This window comes from Carcharodon carcharias, assembly GCF_017639515.1.
Source record: "Carcharodon carcharias isolate sCarCar2 chromosome 37 unlocalized genomic scaffold, sCarCar2.pri SUPER_37_unloc_1, whole genome shotgun sequence".
NCBI classification, from domain to species: Eukaryota; Metazoa; Chordata; class Chondrichthyes; order Lamniformes; family Lamnidae; genus Carcharodon; species Carcharodon carcharias.
This window is the reverse complement of record NW_024470758.1, coordinates 3,953,988-3,976,318: the sequence shown is the minus strand read 5'-3', so window position 1 is coordinate 3,976,318 and position 22,331 is coordinate 3,953,988. Positions and strand designations below refer to the sequence as shown.

Sequence of the window (22,331 nt, the reverse complement as noted above, 5' to 3'; positions counted from 1 at the left end):
CAAACAGTACGGGAGCCTGCATGGGCCCCAGCTACACCTGTCCGGTTTCAGGCAATATGGAAAAACTCCCTTCCAACCCCATTCAGCCTCCTTCTCCTAGTATCCTTTCATGTTACAGGGATTGCTCTGGGGATGTGCCTTCTGCCCTTGCACTGGTTTTAAGGATTTCATACACCCTTCTTCCGTCCATCCCTCACCTCCATGTGGTGTGTCTTGGGCTCTTCACCCTTGCGGGATTTCTTTCTCTCCGAATTGGCTTTCTGCTGACACCTATGGAAGACAGCGCACCCCCCACGCAGTTACCTGGAATTTGCTTATTCTCCATTTGCTTTGTCAACACAGTCCCTGTCTCCTAGTTTTGGTGTCTCGCCCACACACCAGCTCTGGGGAGTTTCCACATCACTCAGGAGCTATTAAAATGTCCGATTCCACCACTGGCCCCCCCCCCACCACCCCATCGAAGTTCGCCCTCCAAGACCTGCACATTCTGTGTCTCCATTTTCACCGCCTCTCCCACAAGAGGAACCTTGTTTTGAGCTTCCACCTCACTAGACCTCACACTTATCACCTCAGCTTCCATGACTTTTACTTTGGAAGCACTTTGACATCGGACAGGAAGTGTGACCAAGAAATAAGACGAAGGATTGGAATGGCCAAAGATGCCTTTCAAAAAATGAAAAAAGATTACGATCAACTCAAAATTAGCTTCGACAGCAAAGCTGATAATCCTGGAATGCTCCATCACACCAATTCTGACAGGTGGAACCGAATGTTGGACGCTCAGTGAAACAACGCAGAGAAGAATTGAGGCTGCAGAGTTGTGGTTTTTGAGGCGAATAATGAAGAGATCTTGGACAAGTCACACTACCAGTGAAGAGATGCTAGTAAAATCCGAGACCAAAAGAACTCTGCTGACCAAGACCAGGAAGGGACAGTTGGAATTCCTTGGGCACGTAATAAGAAACCATGATTGAGAAAGCCTGGTGCTGATGGAAAAGATCGATGGTAAAAGAGATCGATGGTAAAAGAGATTGAGGTAGAGCGAGAATGATCTTTCTAAAGAGCTTCGCAAACTGGATGAATGTATCACCAATGAGGATGATCCACACCTCCAGAGCAAGATTAACTTGGAGGTCCATGGTGGGCATTGCCCTCTTAGGGCCTGCTACCTGATGGGAGAGAGAGATAACCCTATCCCACCACTGAACACAGATTTCCTTCCTCTCCCATGTCCTGTCGCTTTCTGGATGGACTGTAACTTCCACAATTCCCTTGTTCATTCTTACACTATCTCTACCTTCTCCTGCTGCCTCTCAGACCCATTTGCATGTAATCAGAGCAGGTGGTCAGAGCCTGCCCAATTCACCCCCTCCCACGCCAAGCACTCCTTCCAAGTGAAGGAGCTGTTTAGATGTGATTTCTCCATTCTGTGAAATTATATTTACTTCCCTCAAGGTGACCTTCCACTAGGAGGACCGATGAGGGAATTTGAACACTTTCATCCCGTCCATAAGTGACCCTGAGCTCTCTGTGGCTCGTCAGTTTAACCATTCCCCACGTTCGATCCATTGTCCATCCAGATTGATCTGGGATCTGTCCATTGTCCATCCGGGATCAATTTGGAATTCATACATTATCTATCCATTGCCTCTCTAGTACATATCTAGAGCCTATCCTGAAGCTAGTCATTTGTCTACCTAAGATCTATCTCTCGTCTATCCAAGGTCTATCATTTTACCAAGTCATTGCTAATTTCTGTTTGCCTTCATCACTTAAAGATGTGCTAAAGCAATACTATAAGTGGGTGTAGTTACGTTTTTCTGTACATATTACCAGAGGGGAAATGATACAAACATACAAACAGACAAAATAGGAGCAGAAGTTGGCCATTTGGCCCCTTGAGCCTGCTCCACCATTCGATAAGATCATGGCAACTCTGTTTGTGTTTCGAATTCCACATCCCCACCTACCCCTGTAACCTCTGATTCCCTCGCCTAACAAGAATCTATCTACTTCGGCCTTAAAAATATTCAATGACCCTGCTTTCACCGCCTTCTGATGCAGAGAGTTCCCAAGTTGCACAACCCTCTGAGAGAAAAAAAAAATTCTCATCTCTGTCCTAAAAGGATGACCCGCTAATTTTAAAACAGTGCCGCCTAGTTCTGGACCCACCCACAAGAGGAAACATCCGGTCCGCGTCCACCTTGTCAATACCGTTCAGGATCTTATATACTTCAATCAACTCACCCCTCACTCTTCTAAACTCCAGTGGAAAGAAGTCCAGTCTGTCCAACCTTTCCTCAATGCAGTGATGCAATGTATCAGATGATTCAGACTTCCTCGGTCCACAGTAAGGAACCGAACAGGTCAGGCATGTGTATAAATCCTCCAACTTTGTAATACTGCTGTCAACTTCTCAACTCCTTAATAAATAAACCTACCTACTTGTGTGTCAACCAATCCCTTATGCGTAATAAAAGCAGAAACTGCTGGAAAAGCTCAGCAGGTCTGGCAGCACCTGCGGAGAGAGAAAAGCAGAGTTAACGTTTTGAGTCTGTATCACTTTTCTTTATTAAGCGTAGTTGGTTCGTGAGCACAAGGAGAAGCAAAACACAACAAGCAAAACCAACTTTCCCAAGTATTGGATGAACCCTGAATGCAGTCTAATTTTTACGATTTTACGAACATATGAACAAGGAGCTGGAGTAGGCCATGCTCCACCATTCCATAAGATCTTGGTTGATCTGATAGTAACTTCGAATCTGCATCCTGCCTACCCCCGATAACCCATCACCAAGAATCCATCCATCTCTGCCTTAAAAATATTCAAAGACTCTGCCTCCACCGCCTTTTCAGGAAGAGAGTTCCAAAGACTCACGACCCTCTGAGAGAAAATCTTTTTGCCTCATCTCCGTTTTAAATAGGCAACCCTTTATTTGTAAAGAGTTGACACAGGCCTTCAACCATTGTTCAGTTGAAAGCTTCCCTCCCAACCCCCCCCACCCACCCAACCGCATGCGTTACATTGTTTATCTCTGAGTGGCTGGAAGCTCGAGCAAGCCAGTGCTGGGCCTGGGATGGCGTGTTTCCAAGTCTGGCTCCTGGCTCCTAAGTCGCTTCACCTTTGCTGTGTGTGGGTGAGCTGTTAGTCGGTTGCTAGTTCTCAGCTGGGCATCCACCGGAGGTGTTTGTCAGCAGCGTAGCTAGAATGGAGAGCTCGGCACAGAGCCTGGTGAGTCACTCCTTACATGTTACATATCTGTGACGACAACCAGAGACATCTCCTCCTTACCAGCTGTCTGAGGAGCGGCAACAGAGGAGAGGGTGGAATGGGGACGGAATGAAAATATATCCAAATGCACCAGAATTAAATAGATGGAAGATGACTTGATATATTCAGGAAATGGCCAAAAGGAGCCAACAGTCTAAATAATAATTTGTTTTTCTATTTCAGAGGCCCGGGGGGAGGGGTTGCAATGCCAGGAATAATTGAAAGGAAAACCTTTCCATTTGTAGCTATTTTCTGCTCTCTCTGACGGGAGTAATTGAAATTGTGCTTTAATATTAATGGCATCAGAGTGCCCAGATGGGGGTCGTTCTTTTTTTAATGCAGTCCCAGTGTCCCACATCACATCTGTTACGTTCCTTGTTCACTTGATCTGGCTGACAGGCCCGATAATACCTGTGGCCTTTTACACGATACTACAGAGTAATAACCCATTTTTTAAAAAGAGTACTCGTGCCGTGTAGATTCTGATGTGAATGTGGCTCAATGTGTGCACTTAACCTGTTGACGCCTAGATTGGAGCTATTGACTACGAGGCAGATCCACATCCTTAACCATGATGCCCCAGCAAGCTCCAAGGCTCTTTCTCAGTCTCAGCTGTAGAGGGCAGGTTACTTTTGGGGTCTGGCACAATAATATGGCAGAATTCACCTCGGTTGTTGGTTGAGGCAGATCTCCTTGCAACGCTAGAATCTTGCAGCACAGAAGGAGTCCATTTGTGGTGAATCTAATTCCTTGCCTGGGCCTTTGATTGAGAAACACACACTTCAGATGGACAGTCGCCTTGGAGTTCCGTGTTTCCACTTCCTTTTCATGGAGGAAGTGAGGTACGACAAGAGGGAGTTGCGTTTATATACCACCTTTAATGTAGTGCTTCACAGAAGCATCATCAAGCAAGAGCCAAAGTATTAGGTAAGTAGGTATTAGGGCAGGTCTTTCTCTTTCATGGGATGTGGCCATTGCTGGCAAGGCCAGCATTTGTTGCACACCCATAATTGTCCTTGGACTCAATGGCTTGCTAGGCCATTTCACAGGGCAGTTAAGAGTCAACCATATTGCCGTAGGCCTGGAGTCACGTGTAGGCCAGACCAGGTAAGGATGACAGATTCCCTTCCGTAAAGGACATTAGTAAACCATATGAGATGGTTTTACAACAATCAATGATAGTTTCATGGTCACCATTACTAAGACCAGCTTTCAATTCCAGATTTTATTTATATAATTTAAATTCCACCTGCGGCCATGGTGGGATTTAAGCCCTTGTTCCCCAGAGCATTAGCCTGGGCCTCTGGATTACTAGTCCAATTACCACTATGCCATTGTTTCACCCTTGACTAAAACCTAGCCAGAGAGGTAGGTTTTAAAGAGAACCTTAAAGAGAAAGAGAGAGTTAGAGAGGCGGAGAGATTTAGGGAGTGAATTCCAGAGCTTAGGCCTGAGGCAACTGAAGGGATGGTCCCAAGTGATCAAGCAAGTAAGATCAGCAGGGATGTGCAAGGGACTGGAATTGGAGGAGAGCAGTTAACTCGGAGGCTGTAGAGCTGAATGAGATTGCAGAGGCCAGTGCCACAGAGAGGATTTGAAAACAATGATGAGAATTGTAAACTTGAGGCATTGGGGGACCAGGAGCCAGTCAGCGAGCACAGGGGTGATGGGTGAATGGAACCAGGTACAAGTAGGACATGGGCAGCAAAGGTTTGGATGAGCTGAAGGTTGGCAGAGGATGCAAGGTGGGAGGCTGCCCAGGTAAACATTGGAATATTAGAATAGCCAAGCCTAGAGGTAACAAAGGCCTGGATGAGGGTCTCAGCAACAGATGAACTGAGGCTGTGTGTGTGTGTGTGTGTGTGTGTGTGTGTGTGTGTGTGTGTGTGTGTGTGTGTGTGTGTGTGTGTGTGTGTGTGTGTGTGTGTGTGTGTGTGTGTTCATCGTCTTCCAATATTAAAAGTATTGCATATGGCGCACGCTTCTAAGTTAACTACTCCCTTTTCTTGTTCCTGTTTTTCAGACCAACATTCCGTTCCTGCAGAATGTGCTTGGCAACGACCAGTTTCTCTACGGCACTGTCGACACTCAGTTTATCGATGAGAACCCTGACCTCATCCTTTTGAGGCCAGTGCAGAACCGAGCTCAGAAGCTCCTCCATTACCTCGGTAAGGTTTCAGCACACCGCACAGCCTGGCTGCTCAAGGCCTGGCTCACTCCCCTCCCGTTGCTAGCGAGCAGCTCAGGGAGTCACAAAGGGAGCCAGTCTCCAGATCGCTTCTCTGCTCTTTAACCTCTTGCCGATAGGTTGCAGGGTTGGTGATGGGGGGGTGGTGGGGGGCGGGGTATATAAGGATAGGGTGAGGGCCTGGAAATGTTACGTGACTGCAATGTGCCTGGTCTAGGTGGACTTCCATCGCTTTGTTTTACTTTTTTGCCCCTGTGTCTCCCCTTGTAAAGGTTTCAAGGTGAGGAGGCACAGAGGAGAAAGAGATATCTCAGGGCTGGTGACCAAAAACCTGGTGAAAGAGATAGGCCGGGATTTTTGTCCGTTGTGGGCGGGAATGGAAAATTTGGAGAGCCAGCCATAAGTCCATTGGCTCTCGGTGGCACCGGAAAATCCTGGCCGCAGACGGTACTGGAAAACCTCAACCATAGATTTTAAGGAACATATTAAAGGCGCAGAGAGAAGCGCATAGGTTTAGGGAGGGAAGACCCAGGCAGCTGACGGCACGTCCATTACAAGTGGAGCAGGGAAGCACGAGATCTTGGAGGGTTGTGGGGCTGGAGGAGGTTACAGGGATGGGGTGGGTGGGAGGTGGCGAGGCAAGAGCGGGATTTGAAAATATGGATGCAAATTTTAAAATTGTGGTGTTGCCAGAGCAGGAGCCAATGTGGTTGTGTTTACCTTCTCCTTGTGCTTACTTAGTATTCAGACATCAAGACACCAACCACTCACATGGGATTAGTTAACACAAAAATGCAGAGGTTCACTTATTAAGGATTTGAGAAGTTGGTAGCAGTGTAACGCAGTTGGAGAATTTGTCCACATGTCTGAGTTGGTAGCTTCCTCAGCAGCATTACACGCAATTACAGAATTGTTACCGCGCAGAAGGAGACCATTCGGCCCATCATGTCTGCACCGGCCCTCCAAATGAGCAATATGGCTTAGTGCCATTCTCCTCCCTTTTCCCCACACCCTTGCACATTATTTCTAGTTGGAGAACTTGTACAGATGTCTGAGTTGGGGGAAGCCTCCTCAGTGCAAACTGAGACTAGGTCAAAAATCACTCGACACATTACATCGTTTCCCCTCTAATGATGTATACTGAAAACATAACCGCACCCACTTAAAGATGTACCGCTACAAATGTGGGCCAGCGAGCACAAGGGGGTGGGGGGTGGGGGACCTAGGTGAACAGGACTAGTGTCAGGATTTTCCAGTCCTGCCAGTGGTGGGCATCGTCTCCAGATTTTCCCGTTCCGCGCGCGACGATGCCCATCACCTGCCCTGGGGTTGAGTTTGGATGAGTTCGACTTTACAGAAAGTGCAAGATGGGAGGGCAGCTGGGAAGACATTGGAATGGATAAGTCTGGAGTGAACGGAGATGGGAATCGGGGTGAGGCAGGGCGGAGTTGGGCAGTGTTTTGGAGGTGAAAGCAGACGGCCTTGGCAATGGAGAGCACATTGGGTGAAAAAAAAGCACCAAGGATCCGAACATTTTTGTTTGACCTCAGACAATGGCCAGGACGAGGGATGGAGTTTATGGCAGGGGACCGGGGATCAGTGGCTTCAGTCTTCCCGCTGTTAAATGTCTCAGTTAAGCAATTCCCACATGGAAATTGGAAGGGAGGAGGACAAGGGAACAGAAAGATTTTCTGCTCACGTTAGATGTGGACACGATTTATGCGTGACAATCCCATTTTTAATTTGTTTAGTGGATGTGCGGGAAGGACAATGCTGATATTAACAGCAATATAACATTCAGAGTGGGACCGATAGCTCTAAATTAGCCAGAGTACAAAACCAACAACAGAAAGAATAGTTGAAAGCCTACATCTGGTGATTCATTGCATGAAGATGTTGTGAGATGTTGCAATGTGATATGGTGCTACACTCTTACAGAGGAAAAAAAAATCATCCATGCTACAGAGCTGATAGGTAAACTGGGAGAGAGACTGGGCCACATTAATGATTCATTTACAGTGACATTTTTAAACCTTAAATGATTACAACAGAGCAGCTAAAGTGAAAGGAATGCTGCTGCAAGCAATGTGCTGGGGGAGGAAATTAAAGGAATTTAATTAATGGAGCAGGAAAGGAACTCTGAAACTTTCAATAGTTGGTCCCCTGGGGCGATGTTCAGAGAAACATTGGAGAAACCCTCTTCCGGCTATGTAGCTCCAATTCTCTAATTCCTTCCGCTTTGTTTTCTCTGTCGTTTTTTGTTTTCTTCTTCTGTCTCTGTTCCTTACTGTCTATTTCTCTCTCTCTCTCTCTCTCTCTGTGTGCTTCCCTCTCTGTTTCTCCCTCCTTCCCTCTCTCTTTTTGTCCTTGTGCCTCTATCTGTCTCCCTGTCTCTCTTTTACTCTCTGTCTCTTTCTCTCTATCTGTCTGTTTGCCTCTCTCTCTCTTTTTGGTTGTCTCTCTGTGCCTGTCTTTTTCTCTCTGCCTAACTTTCTCTGCCTCTCTCTCTCTTTCTTCCCTCTATTTTGTCTGTTTCTCTCGCTCTGACTATGTGTATCCCGGTGTGTCAGTCTCTCTGCCTAACTCTCTTTGTCCATCATTCTTTTTGTTTCTCTCTCGCGCACATTCTCCCTCTCTCTCACTATATATTTCTGTTTCTCTCTCAGCCTCTCTCCCATACTGTCTATTACAAATGTATCCTCAAGTGGTGGGGAGGGAAAACCAGTTAAATGACTGGTACTTGTCTGAGCTTCCAATTTAAGGAATACAAGACCAGTTTGGACCTAAATGTTACTGGCTTTTCCCTCTGAGTTGTCTCTAATTCTCTTCCTTCGTTAGATTCCTGTCTCACCATTTCTTCTCTTCCCGTGTGGCTCAGTAAAGTTTCCTAGCCTCCCTCGAGGTCCCACAGGCACACAGCACGATCAGATTTTGCATATGGGCAGCAGGGATCGTGTGGAAAAGGGCTGGCAGGAAACTGATCAGATACGTAAGTAGGGGGGCTGAGGCTTGGCTGTTCAGCTCGGGAGGACATTGAGGATGAGCTACTGGAGCTTGAGATCACTGGGGGAATGGGGGCCGAGTACTTGGGTCTGAAGTAGGGAGGGGAGATCAGCTGAGGTAGGTGGGGGCCGAGTTTTGGGTGCAGATGCTGTCGCACCTCCCTATCCCCAGTCAGGTTGAATTCCGATGGTTTCGTTTCATCGTCCAGACTGGAATATGGTACCACACATTCTCAAGCAGGGGATGCTCTCTTCCAGCCTGTATCAGTCCGCAGCACCCCCCCCTTCCGACTGAACAGTAATTCTATATAAAAGACAATTTTCTCATTAATAATGCAACGACTCAGGGAAGGTGGGTTGCTGTACAAAAATAATAGCGTTTGTGACCAGAGCGAGGCCTGAACCGTTAAGTGCTCCTTCAGAAGACAGGAGCAGCGTGTGAAACATTTTCAGCGGGTCAGGATGTGACTCTGTGACACCAGCCCATCACTAAATTGCCGCTGGCCTAAAGTAAGTTCTCCCTACCCCAAGGCAGAACTGACCAGTAATGAGAGTTCACACACTGTAGAGTAAAACATGAATTTTCTGAATTGCGTGTAGGCCTCTTGTGTTTCTTCACAGGAATTCTTGGACAGCGAGTGAAGAGCTCTTGTTTAAACTGATGTGCGTGCTTGCAATTTTTATTTTTTCAAGACTGAGGCTCCCTTTTTTGAAGTTAGGCTCATCCTCTTCAAAACAGACTACATACTTGGTGAAAAGGCTAGCCGGGATACTCTCCAGTCTGTGCCAGTGATCAGTTTAATCCATTGAATCCATCAAATACAGATATAAAAATGTACACATGCACTCATGCAAACACACACACACACACACACACACACATGTGCGCACACATATGAACACAAACTCATTCACCCAGTCCCTCCCTATCAGCACTGTGGGTGTACCTACACCATGTGGACTGTAGCGGTTTAAGAAGACAGCTCGTCACCACCTTCTCAACGGTAACTAGGGATGGGCAATAAATGCTGGCCTAGCCAGCGATGTCCAAACCCCAGGAACAAATTTAAAAAACACATATTTGCACTCACACACACATGCACACACACGTGCGCATGCATGTATGCGCGCACACACACACGTACACACGTACACACACACATATATCCACGCAGACATAAACCCACAGACAAGCGCACATACAAAACAACAACTTGGGTTTACACAGCACCTTTAACATAGTAAAATGACGCAGATACTCCGCACTGACACTGAGCCATGTAAGGAGATATTAGGGACAGTTGGCCAAAAATTTGATCAAAGAAGTCGGTTTTAAGGAGCCTTTTATAGAAGGAGAGAGAGGCGGAGGGGTTTAGAGAGGGAATTGTAGGGCCCAGATGGCTATAGGCACAGCCGCCAATGGTGGAGTGATGGAAATCTAGCAAGAGACCAGAATTGGAGGAGCGCAGAGATTTTGAAGGCTGGAGGAGATTACAGAGAAAGGGAGGAGCTGAGGTCATGCAGGGGTTAGAAAACAAGGATGAGAACTTTAAAACCAAAGCTTTGCTGAACTGGGTGAGAGCCAGTGTAGGTCAGTGAGCACAGGGGATGATAGATGCGAGGGAGGTCATGGGCAGCAGAATTTTGGATGGCCTCAGGTTTAGGAAGGGTAGAATGTGGGAGACCAGTCGGACGTGCGTTGGAACAGTCAAACCTGGAGGTAACAAGAAATGCTTGAGGGTTTCAGCAGCGGATGAGCTGAGGCAGGGACGGAATTGGCCAATGTTATGAAAATGGGAATGGGCGGTCTTTGAGAAGGCCAGGACATGTGGTCAGAAACTCATCCCCGGGTCAGATATGACACCAAGATTGCAGACAGTCTGATTCAGCCTCAGACCGTAGCCTAGGAGAGGAATGGAGTTCGTGGCTAGAGAGCAGAGTTTGGGGCCTGGACCGAAAACAATGCTTTTGACTTCCCCAGTGTTTATTTGGCAGTAATTTCCTGCTCATCCAGTGCTGGATGTTGGACAGGCAGTTTGGTAATTTAGAGACCACTACACACAGCTTTCCGCTACACTTCATATGAAGAAGTACTTCCTGATTTCTCAAGGGCGACTAGGGATGGGCAATAAATGCTGGCCCAGCCAGCGAAGCCCACATCCCGCAAATGAATAAAAAATATATTTCACTTCTGAATGACTTCGCTCTAATTTTGTGATTATGTCCCCTCATCACAGAATGACAGAATTGTTACAGCTCAGAAGGAGGCCATTTGACCCATCGTGTCTGCACCAGCTCTCCGAATGAGCAACTCACTTAGTGCCATTCTCCCGCCTTCTCCCCGTAACCCTGCACATTCTTCCTTTTCAGATAACAGTCTAATTCCCTCTTGAACAATTCAATTGAATCTGCCTCCACCACACTCTCAGGCAGTGCATTCCAGGCCCTAGCCACTTGCTGTATAAAAAAGTTTATCTTCATATCACTTTCACTTCTTTTATTAATTAATTTAAATCTCTGCCCTCTCGTTCTTGATCCGTCCACCAATTGGAACAGTTTCTCCCTATCTACCCTGTCCAGACCTCTCATGGTCTTGAACACCTCTATCAGATCTCCTCTCAACCTTCTCTTCCCCCAGGAAAACAGTCCTAACTTCTCCAATCTATCTACATAACTGAAGTTCCTCATCCCTGGAACCATTCTTGTGAATCTTTTCTGCACCCTCTCTAATGCCTTCACATCCTTCCTAAAGTGTGGCATCCAGAACTAGACACAATACTCCAGCTGAGGCTGAATTAGTGACTTAATACAAGTTCAGCATAACCTCCTACATGCTTTATTAACTGCTTGCTCAACCTGTCCTGCCACCTTCAATGATTTATGCACATATACACCCAGATCTTCTACTCCCGCACACCCTTTAGAGTTGTACCCCTTACTTCATTTTGTCTCTCCATGTTCTTCCTACCAAAGTGAATCACTTCACATTTCTTTGCATTGAGCTTCATCTGCCAACTGTCCGCCCCCTCCACCAACCTGCCCATGTCCGTTTAAAGTTCTACACTATCCTCCTCACAGTTCACAATGGTTCCAAGTTTTGCATCACCCGCAAACTTTGAAATTGTGCCCTGTACACCAAGGTCCAGGTCATTATCAGGAAAAGCAAGGATCCTGACATTGACCTCTGGGGAAGTCCACTACAAACCTTCCTCCAGCCAGAAAAATATTAACCACGACTCTCTGTTTCCTGCCACTTAGCCAGTTCCTTATCCATGGGCAGAATTTTCCCATTGGCGTGCAGGGGCGGGACCTGTACGCCGATGTGTAAAATGACACACGGTGATGTCGGGTGAGCGTCCCAATGTCACTGCGTGCCATTGCGATATCTCATTGGGCGGGCACGCGATGATCTCCGATGCGCGCCTGCCATTAACTAACGGGCCACTTAAGGCCCTTGAGGCACCAATTGACGGCGATTTTTCAGCGCCCGTGTGACCTTCGGGTCGGCACACGGGCGCAACAGGCAGGCGGGTAGGTCACATTTGTATAAACCTCATCCACGGGCAGGATAAAAGGGCTCAGTGGGGTTGCGAGTGTGCTCTGTCAAATGTTTAATTTGCAAAGTTACTGATTCTTGCCTCTGTGATCTGCAATACTTCAAAACGCATACCAGCTACTTGGACTGGACTCACAGCTTTCAGGTCAGCACTCTGCAGTGAAGAATCGCTATTGCAGGTTTCTGGAAGCCTTCCCTTTGCCTGGGAACGGGAGTTGGGCTCTCCATTGGAAGGGAGGGCTAGAAGGGGGAGGAGGCCAGTAGTGTGCGCACTCAGCCTCCAGGGGAGCCACCTTGGGGAGGACAGGCACAGGCACAAGGGGCGCAGGGCCAAGAGGTAGTCCAAGGCGGAAGGGGCCGCAGAAGACGCCACTATCCTGCTGCCAGGGTTTACAGGCAGCGAAGCAGCTACCTCAATATGTCTGAGGTGCAGTGCCGAAGGAGGCTCCGACTGTCAGGGGAGACAGTCAACTACGTCTGTCAGGTGATTGACCCTGAGATCTCTGCTAACTGTGTGGGTGGACACCCCATGCCAGTGGCTCTGAAGGTCACAGCTGCCCTCAACTTCTATGCCTCTGGCTCCTTCCAGAGGTCGGTGGGTGATCTTTGCGGTGTCTCCCAATCAGCTGTCCACACTTGAGTCAAGCAGGTGACAGACGCTCTGTTCAGATGGGCATTGACCTTCATCCACTACCGTTGGGACCAGGCAAGCCAGACACAGCAAGCCAGAGGCTTTGCAGCGATTGCTGGCTTCCCCCGTGTCCAGGATGCAATAGATTGTACACATGTAGCCATCAAGGCACCAGTAGGTGAGCCTGGTGCCTTTGTCAACAGGAAGGGCTTCCACTCCATGAACGTGCAGATAGTGTGTGATCACAGGATGCTGATTCTACAAGTCTGTGCAAGGTACCCAGGCAGCTCGCACGATTCCTACATCCTCAGACACTCCCAGGTGCTGGGGCTCTTCAGTCCCTGGCTCGACTGGATGGGTGGCTGCTGGGTGACAAGGGCTGTCCCCTCAGAAGGTGGCTCATGACACCTCTCCACCATCCAAGAACAGAAGCTGAACAGCGATACAATAGGAGCCACACCTCCACAAGGGCTATGGTGGAGAGAACCATTGGTCTTCTCAAAGTGCTCTTCTGATGCCTGGATTGTTCAGGGGGCGCACTGGAATACCCCCCAGATCATGTGTCGCTGATAGTGGTTACATGCTGCGCTCTCCACAGTTTTGCGCTGGAAAGGGGGAACGCTGTGGACGAAGAAGATGTAGACACAGTGGCTGCAGCTGCACACGATGAGTCCAGCGTTGAGTCCGAGGATGAGCACGCACATGCTGAGGGGAGACGCTGACCTGGGCATACTTCAGGGAGGCAGGGACACCCGGTAGGCTTTAATCCAATGAACCTTCAGCTAGCACACCACAGACGGACCTCCAGGTCAAGCCTGGGATGCAGACTCCATACTCGATACCTGAGTGCAAAATCTGCCTGGATAGGAACATTAACTAAGGGCCTTGTCAGTAAAGCTGAATGACCCACAAATCACTCATAACATTATTGGTAACCATCCATCTGCAGAAGAAAAGAGGCACCCTCAGCCATGGGGACATGTCTGAATTTAATGGTATAACAAAAGGAACTTAAGATAACAAAATGACAAAGGTGTTCAACATCAGACCAACTCATAAAGACCTTATTGCGGGTCAACTCAAAAGCACCAGTGATAAACCTGTGGTGTGCCTAAGGTGCCTTATGTTTATGCTTTCGGGTGCTACGTCTTGGTGCTGCCCCCTCACTGGGACTGGCATCTGAGCCAGCCTGCTGACCCGCCTGTCCTGTTGGCCTCGATGACCTTGGCAGCCGTCCTCTGGCCCGTGGAGCCTGTGCTGGCCCCGCCAGGGAGGGAGCTGCCAGTTCCACAGCTGGCATCTCCCCAGTCCTTGCAGCCTCACCGGATGCAACGGTCACTGTCAGAGGGAGCGGAGGAGCTGCCGCCCTCATCTGGAGCGCCCTGAGAGGAGCTTGCAGAGACAACAGGCAGCTGCTGTGCCGACGTGAGGTCAGTTCGGACCTCCCTGCTCACCATGGATGGATGGGCAACGAGCTGGGAAACTTGGTGCCCAGACCATTTCCCACACTGGCACTGACCAGCTGAGATCAATGCCAATGTGAGGGCTTGCTGGTCAGAGCGCATCCCCAAGAAGACCTGATTGGTCTACTGGAGGAGCCTCTCCATGAGAGTCGTACCTTCTCCATGGAGGACACATGGTGCTCGGCCATGAGGCTCATTGCATTGGCGATGGTCCGCGTAGACTCCTCCAGCACGGACACCAAGCCAAGCATAGCCTCATGTATCTCCCCCAGATGCTCTCGTACACCCGGCCACATTTCCTGCATTTATTGCATCGCAGACGATGCAGAAGCACATCATCAGCCACCGACTGAGCATGTGCCTAGTCCCCTGCAGTCCTCTGTCTGCTGGCGCTTTGGCCGCCCTCTGTCTCCGCCAGCTCCTCCAGCGACTACAAAGTGCCCTCATCGCTGTGCCCCACCGAGGTGCTAGTATCTGCGTTGGTGCCTGCCTGGCAGAGATGGTGTGACATTGGTGAGTCCGAGACTTCAGGGCCCTCAGGTGTGAGAGGGGGCCCTGCTGCTCCTCCTCCTCCCAACCCTGATCTGCTGATGCTGAAAGGAAGAGCAAGGACATTTGATTAGTTAACGTGGAGACAATGTCAATGTGCATCCCTGTCCCCTAGATCATGATGCACTCATCCTTCCATAAGCAATGGTCAAGCCATGTTGCAAACTTCAACCACTGAACATTCAGCACTGCCATAGCTGTTGGGAGAACAATGGTGACCTCAGTGCTGGGCAAACATACCTGCTTCACCGACACCCAGCGTCACAGACACCGGTGGAACCTGGGCGCACTGCGCCTCTCCAGATCTGGGGCCTCCAGCTTGAACCGGTTAAGCATCACTTCCTGAGCCAGCCCACCGCCAGTCCTCGCCCGCTGGGCGGCATTCTGTGCATTCTCCTCCTGGAAAGGAGAGAGGAGCATTAGTGCTACTTGTGCCTGGATTCTCTTCACGGCCGGCCCACCCCAACCAGAGTGGGACACTGCAGGGCTCCAGTGCCTCCTCACCCCGCTGCTGCCGAACACTCACACAAAGATACCAGGCCTGTTCCCCTCCCTCCCCCACGGCCAAATGCTGCCTACATCACATTCGGCACCACACGGTCTACCTTCCATAGCAAGGTGGCACAAGCACATGGAGCGCAGAGGGCAGCAGGTCGATTGGTGCCAACGCCGCCTTGAAGCTCCCGTCCCAGCATGTCATTACCCTGACTTTGACATGTCCTGGAGTTCCAGCACTGCCCCTAGGTGCAGCTCCTCCAGGTTGCCCCCAGAACAGTAATGTGGGTCTCAGTGAACCACGTGCTGCGGGTGCAGAACCCATCTCTTCACCACCCTCTCAGGGTGACCTAGGCATAGGCAATATCTGCTGGCCCACCCAGCGAAGGTCATATACCGTCAATGATTAATGATTTAATGCAGTCACTGCACTCAGACTTTGGGGGGGGTGGGGGGGGGGGGGTGGCCGGGAGGGGGGTTGGGGGGATTGCGGCCAGGCGAGAAAGTCTAACTGCTGAGTTAAGTGACCAATGGCAACATGGTACTCGCCCTTCCCGATCGCTAGAGGTCATTGAAGCGCTTGCAGCACTGGATCCAGGTGCGCTGCACCATGTCTCGGGAGCTCACCACCTCTGCCACCTGCTCCACGGCACGTTTGGTCATGTGGGGGAGGGGGGTGGGGGGGCCTCCTCCTCCCGTTCTGGGGTACCAGGACCTCCCGTTGTGCTGACACCTCCTCAAGGAGGGCGACAAGGCAATCGTCTGAAAGACGAGGGGCACAGTGCCCCCCTGCCCTACCCTCCTGGCTGGCCTGCTGACCAGCAGCGCTCTGGGGAGCCCTTCCAGGAGCCTTTGAAAGGCTGTAGCTGCTTTTTTAAACAGGCCGCCAGTTCGCCATCGGACCCAGCGGCCATTGCAGTCCCGCCGCCACCCGCCCACTCCCGCTGTCCTCGGGAGCCGCGATTCACACTGGGCCGGCCTTAATTGGCCCGCCCGCGTAAAATGGCGGCACGGACCTGATTGAGCCCGCTCCCACTCCGCCTGCGCCCACTCCCACTCCACCCGCCCGCCAGCCAGAAAACTCTGCCCCATGTGGCTACTGTCCCTTTGTTCCATGAGCTATAACTTTGGTCACAAGTCTATTGTGTGGCGCTGTACCTAATGTCTTTTGGAAGTCCATGTACACCACATCAACAGGAGCGGCGTTGGCAGAATGATATTGTCACTGGACTAGTATTCCAGAGATAGGGTAATGGCATCCAGGATGACGCTCTGGGGACTCGGGTTCGAAACCTAACCATAGCAGATGGTGAAATTTGACTTCAGTAAAAATTCGGATTTAAAAGCCTAATGCTGACCACGAAACCATTGCTGATTGTCTTGGCAATGTGGTTGACTCTTAAATGCCCTCTGAATAAGGGCAATTAGGGATGAGCAATAAATGCAGGCCTAGCCAGCGATGCCCACACCCCATGAATGAATTAAAAAAAAACCAGCATTATCCTCATCAACCTGCCCTGTTACCTCTTCCAAAAGTTCAAGCTATTTAGTTGAACATGACTTTTCCTTAAGAAATCCATGCTGGCTTTCCTTAATTAACTCGCATTTGTCCACTAAATTTGTTCCAAATTATTGTTTCTACAAGTTTGCCCACCACCAAAGTTAAATTGACTTGCCTATAGTTGCTGGGCTTACCTTCACATCCTTTTTTGAACAAGGGCATAGTGTCTGCAATTCTCCAGTCCTCTAAGACACCCTGAGTCTAAGGAAGACTGAAAAATTATGGTCAGCGGATCCGCAATCTCCACTCTCACTTCCCTCAGTATCCTTGGATGCATCTCATCTGGTCCCAGTGCCTTATCAGCTTTAAGTACAGATAACCTCCTTTTCAATTTTAAACGTATCGAGTGTCTGAATTACCTCTTTTTTTTAACCTGGGTAGCATCATCTTCCTTGGTAAAGACAGATGCAAAGTCATTTAATAGCTCAGCTGTGCCCCCTGCCTCCATGTGTGCTCCCTCATCGGCCCTGCTCCTCCTTTTACTATTTATGTGCCTGTAGAAGATTTTGGGATCCCCCTTTTATGTTGGCTGCCTGTCTCTTTTCATACTCCCTCTTTGCTTATCTTATCTGCTTCCTCACCTCCCTTCTGAACCTTCTCTATTCAGCTTGGCTTTCAATTGTATTTTCTACCTGACACCTGTTATAAGCCCACACTTTTTTCTTCTTTGTCTTAATTTCTATCACTCTAGATTTGTTTGCCTTACCTCTCCCTTTTGAGGGATTATACCTTGACTGTGCTTGAATCCTCTTTGAAGGTAACCCATTGATCAGCTACTGTTTTTCCTGCCAAACTTTGGCACCAATATATTGGGCCCAAATCCATTCTTAATCCATTGAAGTTGGCTATCCCCCAGGTAATTATTCTTACTCTGGACTGTTCTTTGTCTTTTTCCATAAACAGCCTAAACCTAATGATACAATGACTTCTGTTCCTTAAATGTTCTCCTACTGACACTTGATCTACTTGGCCCAGCTCATTCCCTGGTCTAGAAGTGCCTCCTTTCTCATTGGACAGGATACTAGTGCTGCAGAAAACTTCCTTGAACACACTCTCGGCTCTTGCCTCTGTCTGCCTTTCACACTGCTACTACCCCACTCTATATTTGGTTAAAGTCCACCATTATAAGCACGCCATAATTTTTGCACCTCTCTATAATTTATTTGCAAATTTGTTCCTCTGCACCCTTCCCACTAGTTGGTGGCCTATAGACCACACCGAGCAGAGTAATTGCACCTTTTTTGTTCCTTAGCTCTAGCCAAATACATTCTGTCCTTGATCCCTCTGGGACATCCTCTCTCTCCAGCACTAAATCAATACTGTCACCCCTCCGCCTTTTCTTCCTTTTCTATCTCTCCTGCACACCTTGTATCCGGGGATATTTCACACCCAATCCTGCCCTTCTTCAAGCCAGGTCTCTGTTATAGTCTTTGTCGTTCCTGATTCCCCCAATCTGAGGAGGACATTTGTCTCTACACAATCGAACCCTTTTATCATTTTTAAATACCCCTATTAGATTGTCCCTCAACCTTCTAAGCATAAAGGCATCCAAACCTAGACGAACCAATCTGTGCTCATAATGTTAATCCTTTTAACCCTGGTCTCATCCTCGTGAATCTGGGCTGCACCCCCCTCCAAGCCCAACATAACCTCCCTGAGGTGCAGTGCCCAGAGCTGAACCCAGTTGCCCCTGGTGGGGTCTCACCAGAGCTTTATATATGAACTGGAACACAACTTCCACTCCTTTGTTCTGGATATCGTTTTGTCCCTCGACAGATTCCAGTAGCTCCCCCACAACTGACAGTAAGCTGACATTTGTGTAGTGAGCTGGTTTCTCTCTCCCACCTTTCTCAAATAATTGAGTGACAGTAGCAATTTTCCCAGCGAACGACACAGTTCTTGAATGAAGAGAGCTTCAAACTTGGGTGAAGGCTGGGGTTAAACTGCACGGTGGGCCATGCTCAGCTCTGAACTGGACCAGCGATATCAATACTGTGGCTACAAAAGCAGGTCAGAGGCTGGGAATTCTATGGAGAATAACTCACCTGACTCTCCAAAGTTTGTCCATCATCTACAAGGCACAAGTTGTGAGTGTGATGGAATACTCCCCACTTGCCTGGATGAGCGCAGCTCCCACAACACTCAAGAAGCTTCACACCATCCAGGACAAAGCAGCCCATTTGATTGGCACCTTCAACATTCACTTCCACCACCGGCGCACAGTGGCAGCAGTGTGTACCATCTACAAGATGCACTGCAGCAACTCACCAAGGCTCCTTCGACAGCACCTTCCAAACCCACGACTACTACCACCTGGAAGGACAAGGGCAGCAGCTGCATAAGAACACCACCACCTGCAAGTTCCCCTCAGAGCCGCACACCATCCTGGCTTGGAAATATATGGCTGTTCCTTCACTGCCGCTGGGTCAAAATCATGAAATTCCCTCCCTAACCGCATTGTCGGCGTACCTCCACCACATGGACTGCAGTCAAGAAGGCGGCTCACCAACATCCCCTCGAGGGCAATTTGGGGGACGGGCAATAAAAATGCTGGCCTGGCCAACGACGCCCTCATCCCGTGAAAGAAAAAGAAATGATCGTGGAGGGTTCACAGGAACCGGAGGTCCTGGAGTTTGATCACTGCCGTGGGGCTGAAGGAGTCCGACCAGTTGTGATAGGGGGTGCTTTACGTCTGACATCTGAGTGGAGCCTCAGGTTCGTAAGAACTGGGAATGCGGGGTTTGGCTTATGTCTATCAGCGAGGCGGGAACAGGGTAGGCACTGGCCTCTCGCTGCAAGGGAGGCAGGGGGCTCATCTTTTGGTTCAGCTGTACTGGTTTGTGAATATCTAAGAGCCCGCTCCCAACGTTCAGAGCCTGGGGTTTCCACTCGATTGCAGTGCGGGTTTTTTTTTTTCAGCGCAACTCACTCGACGTCGACATAACCAGTTCCAAAGATATTTTAAACACAAATTACGTTCAGTGGAAATCGAGCTCCTGCTATCTTCTGCGCTAATTTTAAAAACATCACGCTAGAAGCTGGCCCTCTCCACAAAACTAGCCAGATCAAAGTAATCGCCATGGCGACTTCCCATTAAACGGCGCTCATTTGTGGGCCTTTGACGGGGCTCCAAGATTAAGCCGGTTCTTTTGGGCGCAAGGCCGTGAGTAGGCATGCTTTAAAAGGTTTTGGATGATTTCTGTTTTCGATTTGCTCAGAAGATCATAAGAGAAGGTCGTAAGAAATAGGAGCAGGAGTAGGCCATTTGGCCCCTTGAGCCTGCTGCACCATTCAATCAGATCATGGCTGATCTGACTGTGGCTTTCGCTCCACTCTCCTGTCTGCACCCTCCGTAGCCCCTGACTCCCTTGTCGATCAAAAATCTTGTCTAACTCAGCCTTGAATGCATTCAATGAGCCAGCCTCCGCTGCTCTCTGGGGAAGAGGATTCCACAGACGAACGACCCTCTGAAAGAAAAAAATTCCCCTTAACAAATCCATGATGGCTTTCCATAATTGGCCAAGGGACTGTTAATTTTGTCTTGGATTGTCGCGTCTAAAAGGATAAACTGATTGGCCTGTAATTGCTGGATTTATCTTTACACTCTCTTTTGAACAATGGTGGAACATTTGCAATTCTACATTCTCTTCTCTTAGAAGCTACCATACCCTCATATGAATAAATCATTCTCTAGTAAATTCAGTTTACTCACAGGAGTTGGAATGGCACTATAATTTAAAACATTTGTTTTTGTGATAAGCCCATTTTCAGCTCCACTAATCAAACTTGTCACTCAAAAATATCGAGGAATATTTTTGACAGAATTTGTTTTCTGCAAGTAGCTTATAAAACGCTGCCCGATTGTGTTGATTTTTTTAAAAAATGAATTCACGGGATGTGGACGTAGCTGGCTAGGCCAGCATTTATCACCCATCCCTAACTGCCCTTTAAAAAGGTGGCGGTGAGCTGCCTCCTTCAACCGCTGCAGCCCATGTGATGTAGGTACAGGGGGAGAGTTTCAGGATTTTGATTCTCGGCAGATTTTGTGTTTCATGACGTGCAAATAAATCTGAGCGGAAACTCGAGGGGAAAAAGACACTTTTCAAAACGGGCGCAATTTTAAGGGTGATTGGCGCCAAATCACCGATTGCACCCCAAAGCTGAAACGCTGCCCCACAGTGTTTGTGAACACACCACACCAGTGGCTATCTCTGTCTGTTTTGGCTTGACGCACTGACGGAAATAAAAAGTAAATTGCCTTTATGTAAATATATTGTTGATTACCTACTCAAATTTACATTACAATTGGCATTCCAAAACTATGAGCTGAAAAATAATGTTGATAATTTGAGTATAATCAAAAGGTACAAAATGTCTATGATGTCTCAAATTGAGGGCTGTATATTTTTTTCTCTTTCACTATTACACACGCTTGCACAGATTGACAGCCCCTCTCTTTAAAAAGAAAAGCCTCAGTTTGAGCTTCAACTTAACATTGCTTGAAGAATTTGATCTACAGGATAAAGCAAAGAAAATCACTCTGATCCCTAGAGGACTAAGGAGACACCCATTATTTTCAACTCAGAAGCCAACTTTCGTATGCTTGGAGATTCTGTACATGCCCAAGATACCCAGGTGTGCTCAGAATCTCTGGAACTGTCCTGAGGAAAATGTAATATTGAGGCCCTGACCTTTGAGACCAGCTAAGGCTTGAAGTTAAAAACTTGAAGGAAGACACTAATAAAACAAAAGAGAATTCAGTCGATAAATTTAATCATATCCTACAGAAATGCGCAATCTTTCATCAAAAAAAAGTTTAAACTCTTATTTTGGACTTGAGAAATTACAGTTACTGAAAAAAAGTTGAATGATTTGATTCGTTTATCAACAGTTTGTGAATGTAAAATGTTGACATAAGGTTTTTTCAATTATAACGTTTTAACTTAATGTAATTCAGAAGCTGTCACAAATAAGTTTAAGATAGAAACTTACTGAAATTTACACAAAGTGGCCATTTGGCTCATCTTGTCCGTGCCAGCGAAAAGAAGAGTTGTTTGACCTAATTGTGCTTTCCAGTTCTTAGTCTGTAGCCCTGTAGGTTACAGCACCTCTAAACTGCAAGTTTTTTTTTAAGTAGTAAGGGTTTCTGCTTCTACCACCCTTTCAGGCATTGAGTTCCAGACTCCACAACCCTCTGGGTGAAGAAAATTCCCCTCAGCTCCCCTTTTATCCTTTGCTAATTACTGTAAATCGATGCCCTGGCAACCTGATGAACAAGCTTGGCACTCCTATATCAACTTCTGCTTTTCTTCAAATTTTGCAAATGCCACAAAGAGCTGTTCATCCATAAAACTCCACACCTCTTTCATACACTTTCCGTGCGTGTCCAATGTAACCATGCTTTTCTTCAAACCGGGCATATTTAATCCAGTTCTTTGCTTCAGGATGGATAAAAACAAACTTCTCATAAACCAGCCTGGCTCTTTCAATTTCCTTGTATAGTTGGTTATTGACCCCTCTACTACTGGAAGTAGACCCTTCTTGTTCACTATCCAGGCCCCTCATAATTTTATACACATTATTAAATCTCCCCTCAGTCTCTGTTCCAAAGAAAA

At 48.1% G+C, this 22,331-nt stretch overlaps 1 protein-coding gene across 3 annotated transcripts in view; it reads left to right on the top strand.

Annotated features, from left to right (window-relative positions):
• LOC121274602 (pyruvate carboxylase, mitochondrial-like) overlaps positions 1 to 22,331 on the top strand; it is a 1,197,472-nt gene that overhangs the window by 664,255 nt on the left and 510,886 nt on the right. For all 3 annotated transcript variants that reach the window (XM_041181940.1, XM_041181941.1, XM_041181942.1), the window contains exon 12: positions 5,295 to 5,439. In XM_041181940.1, the coding sequence (XP_041037874.1) occupies positions 5,295 to 5,439 (145 nt within the window). The remainder of the gene's footprint in view (positions 1 to 5,294; positions 5,440 to 22,331) is intronic.